The sequence below is a fragment of the Aquarana catesbeiana genome, linkage group LG12 (assembly GCF_042186555.1).
Source record: "Aquarana catesbeiana isolate 2022-GZ linkage group LG12, ASM4218655v1, whole genome shotgun sequence".
Lineage (NCBI taxonomy): Eukaryota > Metazoa > Chordata > Amphibia > Anura > Ranidae > Aquarana > Aquarana catesbeiana.
Genome location: NC_133335.1, coordinates 153,394,543 through 153,406,724, shown reverse-complemented (window position 1 = coordinate 153,406,724; position 12,182 = coordinate 153,394,543). Strand labels below are relative to the sequence as shown.

The following is a 12,182-nucleotide window of genomic DNA, read 5'->3' as shown; positions in this document are numbered from 1 at the left end:
AGTTGACTTTACTAGACTGTCTGTTACACTGAATTTACAGAGCAGACCCATGCTGAAATAGAGAAGCAGGTTAAAACATATGTAATATATGGACTTGGCTGACAACTGGGTGGTTATTACAGTTAAAGCTAAAGTTTAGGTTTGGCAATTTTTACATTGCATCAAGTTGGACCAATGGAACTATGTAAAGTATGTATGTGCTATGCATGTGGGGTCCTTGTGGCAGCTGGAAATCACTGTAGCGGGCACCACTCCTACAATGATTGTTGCTAGATTCTGGGTCCAGTGCTGAGCAGCTGCCCCTGTTGCTTAGTGAACACAGAAGGTCGCCCGCTCAACACTGGTGCCTTTCAGGGAACACTGCATTTTCTCAACGAGGCAGAGATCGTGGCATCACAGCACTACATCCCCCACCTTGTTCAATCAGCACATGTTGCATTCATTGATGTTCACCAAATGGCTTCATGAGCAACATTATGTGGAAACCAGTAAAAACAGATTGTGTCAATACTTTGCCATTTAATATCTATACAAAACTTGGTTCTTGGTTATCATAGTGATGTTGGGGAATGAGAAATCTTCTCTGGAGATTAAAAATTTTTTTTTTAAAATGTCATGAGTATATTGGAGACAGTGTTAGTCCAAATGCACAGTAAAGTATCTGCAAGTATCAGAGCGCACATTAATATTTTACAAGCTAGCACAAGCTTATCTGCCACTGAGCAATATATATTTTTTCAAGCTTATAAAAAAGGAAAAGCTGGAAGGACCCCCTTGTACAAGACCATATAAAACCAGATTGTGTAATGAACATGAAAAATATGATTTCATTATTTTCTGTGAAAATGGGTTATTGCATATTTTACATATTATCTCTGGTAATTAATTTCCTCCTTTTTTACGTTACAGGTTCCTCTCCATGTTGGAAGAAGAAATATACGGTGAGACCTCTCCAATCTGGGAGGCAGATTTCACTGTCCCTAACACAGAAGTTCCTCAGCTAGTGTCCCGTCCAGGTAGAGTAATTAGGCTGATTATCCTATTCAGCATCTTGCTGTTACTGGTTATGTGCAACTATGCCTTGAAATTGTACAAAAAAACAGGGGCCCCATAAGGTTTCATAGTCTTTTGACAGATTTACAGACAGATTTATTACCTATGGGTGCATAGCATCCAGGTACTATTTTTTTAGTGAAAGAAGCAAAACATCCATCACTGACATTATCACAGCAAATAGACCAGATTTTTATGTACTTTTTTAAAGCAACTGTCTTACCGCTGGCAAAAAAAGAATCTAGGTTTTTTTTCAAGACTAGCTTTTGGGCCTTCTGTTTTTGTTTTAGTTGGTTACCAAGTGTTTGTAATGTGTGTACAGTACTACAAGGCATAAAGAGCAGACAATAGTTGGTTTATCCAATATTTCAATTTCATCATGTGGATCAGATGGGACAGACATCCAGTCTGGTATTCTCTGCAGTGTAACCAGGGATTTATGTTTTTACCTATCCCTTTTTCAAAATCTGGATAACACTTTTCCCTTGGATTTTAGATGGTTCCCTGACATTAGGTATATCTGCCGTTAGCACCAAATCATGTACATGTACTTTAATTTTGGCTTTAAAAGAGAAGTATGGGATTTTTCTTTCCAGTTTCATACTTGGGTGTATGCAGCATCGGTCCCCCAGTGCGTCTGCACTGACAACCAAGTGGTTAAACACCGCTGATGCCTTGGTTCTCTCAGCTCACAGAGCAGAGAGCTGTAGACTGTCAGTCACAGCTCTCCGCTCTGCTTCCTCCTCGCTCACTGGAGTGCTAAGCTGTGGAGGGAGGGGGGGGGGTCATCTCAGGCTCTCAGCAGCTCACTGAGGGGCTGAGACGGATGTTCAGACACCTGGAGGATCCAGACTCCCATTGGCGGGATGGCACGGTGCCTGGACTGAAATCCACAACGTCAGCAGAGAGCGGACTTCAGCCCGTTCTTGGCTGAAAACGGGTCACAGGAGTGCAAAACGGACTGCACTTTTGTGACGCACAGAAGTACAGCCAAACCAGCTTTGGCTGAACTTCTCCTTTTTTAAGTGGTTGCACTGGGATGATGCCTGCATTTATAGGCATCATCCCTGAATCGTTTTTTTTAAAGCTGGTAGCTAGCTTTTATATGATAGCCATCCTAATTAGCTGCTGGATGGCTTTTACATGCGGCGGAAGGGGTGGCCCCCGCCGGTGCCTCCATGGGGCGGTGAGCCCAGAATGAAAGAAATTCTGCCGGCTTACTGCAGAGATCATGGGGGACCCCAAGTGCCCCGATCTCTGTGGTTCAGGAAACAGCAAGTGACATTTCCGGTTTCCCGAATGTAAACAGTGCCATTTTTAAATGGGCAGACCATCTGAACACATCGATCTTGGTGTGATCAGCTGCTTTTAGAGCAGAGGAGAGGTCTGGGGTCCAAAAGACCCCAGATCTCTCCATAAACAGTACCTTTTGCTGTTACAAGTGATGTTTTTAATTCCTCGTAAAAAGTGATGAGAAAAAAAATATTTTTAAAGAAACCATGTAACAACAAAAAATTTTAAAACCTCCACCGCGCTTGCGCACGCTTTGGTCCCGCACACATACATAAACTGTGATTGCACCACACGTAAGGTATTGCCGCGCGCAAGTAACTCTCTAAACTGGTGACCTGTAACGGCTTCTAAAGATTTGCCTATGGTGACGTAGTTTGTCGTAACATCATTTATATTTTACCAAAAATTGGTTATTATATTGTGTTTCTGTGCATTAAAATTCATTAACCACTTGCCGCCCATAGGACGTCCTTGGGTTTCAGTGGTTATACCGGGATGATGCCTGCACCTACAGGCATCATCCTGGTATGTATCTTTCAGCCGGCGATTCCCTGTAAGGCAGAAGTGATCCGAGTGGCTAATTAGCCACTCGATTCCACACACACACACACACACACACACACACACACACACACACACACACACACACACACACACACACACCTGCGGTGGCGGCAGCCGCCAGCTTTCCTGGGCTCTACTTTCCCATTGCGTAGCCTGGGAGCAATTCAGCTGGTGGCAATTGCTGCTCTGAACTGACATCGCTCCTCTCTCTCTGTAACCCTGGAAACCGGGAGCGACGAGTAGTTTGTCACTTACAGTTCTGCCTCTTTGTTTAGCTGGTCACCAGCGACCAGGAAAGCGGCCACAAGGGATGTTGTTCATAGCAAAAAAAGGCAATAAAGTTTTCATCGCATACTAGCACATTATGTGAAACTTGCCTGCAAACAAAGCACTCGTCGTCCCCGCTCGAGGCCGCAACCCCCTTCACCTGTCTTCCTTTTGAGTCCAAAAGATAAAAAATGCAGCGCTAGTGTGTAAAAAAAAAAAAAAAAAAAAAAAAAAAAAGTGCGAAAGTGAAGTATCACCTCACGTAAAAATATAAAGCTGATAGTAACTTGTAGGTCAGATATCAACGTGAACAATATACAACAACAAAAGGACAAACAAATCAGGAAAGTTTGTCTCAGGTAGGTGAAAATATCCATATAAGACAGCAAGAAAAAAAAACTGCAACTAAAACTGTCTGTGATAAACCGAAAAAAATAGGAGGTCCTTCAGAAAAATTAAATAAAGTCGCATTTGTAGATGATACAATATGGAAATAAGTGCAGCGCTGCACCAAATAATATTAGAGAAAAGAGAAAAAATATATAGTGTACAATAAGCAGCTAACACACCTCTAGACACAGGCAAAGGCAACAAGTAATACAAAATATAGTGTAGCGCTATGTGCACATATAAATAATGTATCAGTTTTACCTTAACAAACAAACAATGTTGTAACAATAGGTGATGTAAATTGACGTAAAAAGTGAAAATAGCGTGAATCAAAAAATATGAAATCAGACAATGAGGTGGACCCCTCACGATTACCGCAATTGATTCTATATAAGCTGTTTTTGATCTCCTACCATGTGAGTGTTTTATTTTTACCATTTTAATAAATTGTTGCTTTTAAACGTTATCATGCCATGTGAGCTTTTCTTCTCGCATGATCTTTGAAACATCCACTGGGCCTGTTGGACTGTCTTGGGGACGATTAAAGCTGTGGTGAGACCCCTTCCCCCCCCTTTTGGAAGCTGAGGATAATTTGACGATTCATCTCGCCAGACCCGGTGGTCATTACGCTTTCTGAGACTTGTAAGACGTATGTCTTCTCAAGTCATCTGATTCTGGTAAGCCTCTTTTGATGCTCCGGTGATGGTCCTGTCACTTATTTTGATCTTCCACCCATCTGTGATTTCCTTCTTATCCATCTGCCAGAAGTGAACAAATTCCGTTTACGTGGAAATCCCAGGAGTTTTTTTTCTATTTTTTGGCACTTTAATACTTATGGATTTTTTGGTGGTGGTTTTCTATTCCACTATTTTATCATCAATATAATTGTCAATTTCTTATGGACTATATAATTTGATTTACCACACATGTATGTTTTTTAGACTCCTTGTCTGATTTCATATTTTTATATTTTTTGATTCACGCTATTTTCACTTTTTATGTCAATTTACATCACCTATTGTTACAACATTGTTTGTTAAGGTAAAACTGATACATTATTTATATGTGCACATAGCGCTACACTATATTTTGTATTACTTGTTGCATTTGTAGATGATGCCTGTAGATGCTAGTAAATCAACCACTATATGTGACAGGAATAACCTCTTCATAGGATATTTTGCCACATCAAGATGGAAATATTGAAGGAAAGGGTACGCTTACCATGAGAAGTGGACACACTCACCATATGGCGGTGGGTCAATCGGGTGTTTTGATTCAACAATCTGGCAGATATTTGATGGAAGGAGCTGGTGTGGAGATACGTCTCAATACTTCCGTCACAATCCGTGATAAGCAAATGGTGTAGCTAGGAAAGCCCGGCTAACGAACTTGGAATCCCATCCGATGGTCACACTCCAAATGGTGTCACATCAAACCATTAAAAAGGAAAGAAGAGAAGGGCCTCCACAGTGCGTAAATCCAAAAATAAAAATGTATTAAAACAGCAAAAGCTTAACAATACAATCCACCTAGTCGGGTGGGTACAGGGAGTGATCACATAAAAAATAAAGGATAAATAACAGTATCGCGTGGTGTCAGAAAGCACAGAGGTTCGGCAACCCGACATGTTTTGGACAAAAGTCCTTCAACTGGGGCAATGGTGGATTGTACTGTACTGTTTGTACTGTCCAAGTTCTTTAGCCGGGCTGTCCTAGCTACACCATTTGCTTACCACGGATTGTGACGGAAGTATTGAGGCGTATCTCCACACCAGCTCCTTCCATCAAATATCTGCCGGATTGTTGAATCCAAACACCCGATTGACCCACAGCCGTATGGTGAGTGTGTCCACTTCTCATGGTAAGCGTACCCATTCCTTCAATATTTCCATCTTGATGTGGCAAAATATCTTATGAAGAGGTTATTCCTGTCATATAGTGGTTGATTTACTATCATCTACAGGCATCATCTACACATGGGACTTTATTTCATTTTTCTGAAGAATCTCCTATTTTTTTTTTTTGGTTTATCACAGACAGTTTTAGTTGCAGTTTTTTTTTTTTTTGCTGTCTTATATGGACATTTTCACCTACCTGTGACAAACTTTCCTGATTTGTTTGTCCTTATGTTGTTGTATATTGTTCACGTTGATATCTGACCTACAAGTTACTATCTGCTTTATATTTGCACGTGAGGTGATACTTCACTTTTGCACTTTGTTACATACTAGCGCTGCATTTTTTATCTTTTTCACTTGTTTGTGCAGTTTACTATACTGTTTATGCTAGCTGCTTTACTACTTTTTACCTATTAAGTTTTATCACTAGTAGCGCGACATTGTTTCATACTTATTTCTTTTGAGTCCACAGACTCCGGCTCTGTGACTGGCCGCAGCCCCATGACATCACTCCTGCGTATTTGTGCGGAAGCTGCTAGTCACGGCACAGGCGTCTGAAGAAATGGCATGGGCGACCGTTCCTTCAGAGCACATGTGCTGATGACTTAACGGCACAGTATACAGTAAATATCTCCCCTAACAGTGCAAGTTTAGGAGATATTTACACTACCTATAGGTAAGTCTTATTATAGGCAAACATTAGAGGGAAGTTTTCTTCCTCTTTTAAAGTCTTCTTTTTTTTTTTTTTTTTTTCCAAAAAATTTGATTTCAACTTTAGTTTACCAAAACTATGTAATATGAGGACCTACCTTAGCTAACCAATCAATCTGTATCCAATCAGGCAAACCTTACTCTGCATACAGTGGATATAAAAAATATACACACACCCCTGTTAAAATGTCAAGTTTTAGTAAAGTAAAAAAAAAAAAGAGGACGATAAATCATTTCAGAACTTTTTCCACCTTTTTTTTTTTAATGTGACCTATAAACCGTACAACTCAGTTGAACAACAAACTGAACTCTTTTAGGTGGAAGTAAAAATAAAACACTAAAATAATAATGTGCACACCCTTAAACTAATACTAATACTAATGAAGCACCTTTTGACTTTATTACAGCACTCAGTCTTTGTGTGTGTGAGTCTATCAGCATGACACATCCTGACTTGGCAATATTTGACCACTCTTCTTTGCAAAAGCACTCAATCTGCCAGATTGCGAGGGCATCTCCTGTGCACAGCCCTCTTCAGATCACCCCAAAGATTTTCAATTGGATTCAGGTCTGGGCTCTGGCTAGGCCATTCCAAAACTTTAATCTTCTTCTGGTTAAGCCATTCTTTTGGTGATTTGGATGTATGCTTTGGGTCATTGTCAGGCTGAAAGATGAAGTTCCTCTTCATGTTCCACTTTCTAGCAGAAGCCTGAAGGTTTTGTGCCAATATTGACTGGTATTTGGAACTGTACCAAGGCCCCTATTCCAGCTGAAGAAAAACAGCCCAAAACATGATGCTGCCACCACCATGCTTCACTGTGAGTATGGTGTTCTTTTGGTCATGTGCGGTGTTTTGCGCCAAACAAATCTTTTGGAATTTATGGCTAAAAAGTTCAACCTTGGTTTCATCAGACCATAACACATTTTTCCCACACGCTTTTGGGGGACTTCAGATGTGTTTTTGCAAAATTTAGCCAGGCTTGGATGTTTTTCTTCGTAAGAAAAGGCTTCCGTCTTGCCACTCTACCCCATAGCCCAGACATATGAAGAATACGGGAGATTGTTGTCACATGTACCACACAGCCAGATATTCCTGCAGCTCCTTTAGGGCCAGTTCACACCACATGCAGCCTAGTGCGTTGTTTTTTTTTTTATGCATCAAAAACGCACGGAAAGTAGATTATATTGTTTTCAATGGCATAGTTTACACCAGCGCTTGCAGTTCCAGAAAAAAAAAGAACATGCTGACACGCTATAAAACGCACTGGAACACACACATGCCCTTATTTAAGGTTAAGAAAAAAGATGGGGGGGGGGGGGGGGGGGGGGATGCACTGGACTGCATCAGAAAGGGGACCAAAAATGCACATGCGGAAAAGCATCTGGAACGCATCTGAACTGCGTTTCTATGGTGTGAACTGGCCCTTAATGTTGCTGTAGGCCTCATGGCAGCCCCCCTGACCAGTTTTCTTCTCCTGTTTTCATCCGTTTTGGAGAGACGTCCAGTTCTTGGTATTGTCACTGTTGTGCCATATTTTCTCCACTTGATGATGACTGTCATCACTGTGTTCCATGGTATATCTCATGCCTTGGAAATTCTTTTGTACCCTTCTCCTGACCGATGCCTCTTAACAATGAGATCCCTCTGATGCTTTGGAAGTTCTCTGCGGACCATGGCTTTTGATGTAGAATGCAACTAAGAAAATGTCAGGAAAGACCTACTGGAACAGCTGAACTTTATTTGGGGGTTAATAGGCACTTTGGATGATGGCAGGTGTGTACTGACTCCTATTTAACATGAGTTAAAATTTGATTGCTTAACTCTGAACACATCCCCAGTTAAGAGGGTGTGCACACTTATGCAACCACATTATTTTATTTTGATATTTGTCTAATTTTTTTTTTTTTACATCACAGAAACCTGACATTTTAACAGGGGTGTGTAGACTTTTTATATCCACTGTAAGTCTGTGATAATATGCAGTACATACTAGCACATTATGGCATAAAACTTATGGCGGCCCATGTATTTCAAAATCATATTGAACAGTTTTTAGTTCTGCTTAAACTGCAAACTACCTCCACTAACTTTTACTTTTTTTCATTTTTATCTGGAAAGCAGATTGTGTATATTTTTTTTTGTTTACAGCTGACTTCTTTCATTGTTTATCTTACTAGCTGCTGTAAACACTACTGCTGCCCCTAGTGCTCCACTTTTCAGCAACAGCCTGAACAACAACTCAACTCTAACATCCAATGGAGATGCTGGAATTTCGGAACCTCTACCTGGTAATGCATAAAATTATTCTGTTACATTTTTTTTCTAATGTTGAATTGCAGGTAAATTTAATATTAAAAAGTGAACTGTGTGCTCTACTTAATCGTTTCCCGACCTCTATATACAGTTGGGTCCATATATATTTGGACAGGATACAGGCACAATGTTGTTTTTTTTTTTTTTTTTTTTTTTTTTTTCAGGTATTTACCAAAACATATTCAAGCTATAGTTCTATAATAGATATGGGCTGAAAGTGCACACTCTTGTTTAATTTGAGGATATGTACATCCAAATCAGAGGAAGGGTTTAGGAATTACGGCTCTTAAGAACAGCCACACCCCCCCCCCCCCTTTTTTTTTTTCAAGGGACCAAAAGTAATTGGACAATTTAAAAAAGCTGTTTTATGGCCAGGTGTGAGTTACTACTTTGTTTTTTCTTCATCAATTAAGCAGGTAAAGGGTCTGGAGTTGATTTTAAGTGTGGTATTTGCATTTGAAATCTTGTTGTGAACCTACATCATGTGTTCAAAGGAGCTGTCCATGCAAGTCAAACAGGCCATTGTAAGGTTTCAAAAATGAAAATAAATCCATCAGAGATAGCAGCAACATTAGGAGTGGCCAAATCAACAGTTTGGTATATTCTGACGAAAGAAGAACGCACTGGTGAACTCGGCAACATAAAAAGGCCTGGAGGTCCACGGAAGACAGCAGTAGTGGATGATCGCAGGATCCTCTCTATGGTAAAGATTCACAACATCCAGAGAAGTGAAGAACGCTCTCCAGGAGGTTGGGCGTTTCATTGTCTACTATCAAGAGAAGACTTTACAAGCGCAAATACAGAGGGTTCACTGCAAGGTGCAAACCCTTCATGAGGCCTGAAGAATAGAAAAGCCAAACTAGACTTTGCCAAAAAAACATAAAAGAAAAAAAAAAAAAGCGAGACCAGTTCTAGAAAAGCATCCTTTGGACGCATGAAACGAATCTACCAGAATAACGGGAAGAAAAAAAAGTGTGGAGAAGGCTTGGAACAGCTCCTCCACAATCCAAAGCACACAACGTCATCTGTAAAACATGGTGGAGGCAGTGTGATGGCATGGGTATGCATGGCTTCCAGTGGCACTGGGTCATTGGTGTCTATCGATGATATGACAGAAGCAGCTGGATGAATTCTGCAGTGTTTAGAGATATACTGTCAGCCCAGATTCAGCCAAATGCAGCAAAGTTGATTGGACGACGCTTCACAGTACAGATGGACAATGATCCAAAACACACTGCAAAAGCAACCCAGGAGCTTTGAAGGAAAAGTGAAATATTCTGCAATGACTGAGTCAATCACCTGATCTCAACCCAATTGAGCATGCATTTCACACTTGCTGAAGGCAAAACTAAAGGCAGAAAGTGTGTGATAGGGGAACAATGGCTCCCCTACCCGCGCAAATAAATAATGAAATTATAAAAACAGCTGCCTGTTCAAAAAGTTAGTAAAACCAATGTGATAAAAGTGTGGTGAACTGCGCTAATAATCTGATGATTATCTAATCATAAAGTGCAAACAGTACAAAATGAAATAAATTGTAACTACAAAACCACCAGATTCACTCCAATGGGACATACACAACAATTCAGGTAGTAACCAAACATATCATCTGCTGTGCAAATTAAAAAATTATATATAAGTGAATAAAAATGAATCAAAGTGAATCAAACGTCCTTATCAAAAATCCTTATCAGAAATGCCCAAGTCCAAGTCCTTTTCCAATGCTTGAGTGAATACAGAAATCCTCCACCAACACCGAGCAAACAGCCTACTCACCAGATGGATATGATCCCTATTACAGAGATCATAACAGCCTTAGGATTATCAAACTGCTTCCTAGAATCCGTCACTGCAGGTCCAAATGATATCTCCAATACAAGGAATGGCCACGCATATCCAGGTTAGACATAGGGTAAAGAACAATCTCCCATGGTGAAGTATGTCAAAAAACGTGGTTTATTTGATAAAAAATGGCACTAAACGCCAACCAGCATAACAGGTTGAAAAAGAAACAAGTGGATGCAGGAACTCTGTGGTGCGCTCCATCTGCATTCCACTGTGGACGGAAGTTACGTATCATTCTTGACCACAGCCAACGCATTTCGTCAGTGTGTCTGACGTCTTCAGGGGTCACATGACCGGATACATCACCTCCATGCTTATATACTACCTCCCAATATAAAATATCCAATGCAGTCCTTCCTAATGGTATCAAATTCATTTGGGTTTGAAAAATCTAGTGATAAATATGTGTATATTAAGTAAATTTATACTTTTGAGGGCAGAGGAGAGATCTAATAGACCCCAGATCTCTCAGTAAAGAATACCCGTCACTGGCCATGTTTATCCTCCTTTTTTTTTTATGGCAATAAAGTTGATCCAAAAAAAAAATAAAGCGACAGCATTAGAAATATTTAACCACTTCCAAACCGGCGTATAGTCATGATGCCCGCAGGAACACTCTCCCATCCGGGCTCATATGACATCCTCTGCTTCTCGCAGCTACTGCTGGGGGCCCGCATCGCAGGGATCAGGTGTGTCCACAGTCCATCCCCCGATCAGGGTAAAGAGCTAATGAAATTAGCTCTTTACCACGTGACCGGGTTTTAAAAATTATAAATTTTTTTTTTTTTTTTTTTTAAAGGGTCCCTACACACACACACACGCATGTGCTTGTAGGTTCCACACACTTGTGTAAACTGTGAGCGCACCAGACCTCCTGTTTAACTCTAAACTGGTAACCTGTAAAGGCTTTTAAAGCGTCACCTATGGATAATTTATTGTATTGTAGCTTGGCATCATTACATGGGCATGAACAATTTTAAAGTTGGGTATCCATTTTCTCTGCATAACAGCTGGGTATTTTATTGTGTTTTGTGTGCACTAAAATTCATTTGTGATGATTTTTTTTTTCCTGAAAATTTGCATTTGATGAACTGCTGTGCAAATATTGTCTGACATAAAAAAAATTTGCAACAAGCACCCTTTTATAGCAATACGTTTGCTTTCAGAAAATATATAGTTTATTTTAAAAAAAAATCACACACCTGAATATGGATCTGATCTGAATAGATGGTTTTCCCACTCCTCTGTAGACCATACTGCTGTAATCGGGTGAAATTTTAACCACCAGGATTGCTCTTTAGTGGAACAAATGCACGGTACAATAACAGCAGGTATCAGGATGGTACAAATCTTCAGAATGAAGTACAAACACATGTGCATAGACCACATATAACCTTAAGCAGGCCAGAACAGTATACAGGGTGCAAAGGTATAACCCAGAACATGATGAAAAGGGAATCGTCAAAGATAAACAAAAAGGGCCTGGAGGACAGGACCTCCAATGGAGAATGATGAGCACTCATTGGGTCATCCAAGGTTGACCGAAATATTTTTTTTTTTTTTTTTTTTTGACAATTCCTATTTAATATATGTCAACTTGTACATTGGCAGCACTTCATCTTTGCATTAGTGAAAGACTCCCACAAAGCACCAAGGGAGGTGGTAGGTCTATTTACATAGTACAACAGGTAGGAAATCAATAGTATATAGGTATAACAGAGCCTTTACTTGTTGTCCTGTATACCCTACAGTGCAAGCTCAGGAGAAAGTGGAAGGGATAGTTGGAGATGGGTATTAATAAGATCAAAGCTTTCCATCCTGAACTGTCAGTCTAGGGCAGGTACA

The 12,182-nt window shown here is 40.2% G+C and overlaps 1 protein-coding gene across 1 annotated transcript in view; it reads left to right on the top strand.

Moving 5' to 3' along the window:
* The window catches only part of KAT2A (lysine acetyltransferase 2A), a 152,580-nt gene that overhangs the window by 91,563 nt on the left and 48,835 nt on the right, over positions 1-12,182 (top strand). Inside the window, exons 7-8 of the mRNA XM_073606108.1 lie at positions 910-1,016; positions 8,357-8,467. Of these exons, the coding sequence (XP_073462209.1) occupies positions 910-1,016; positions 8,357-8,467 (218 nt within the window). The remainder of the gene's footprint in view (positions 1-909; positions 1,017-8,356; positions 8,468-12,182) is intronic.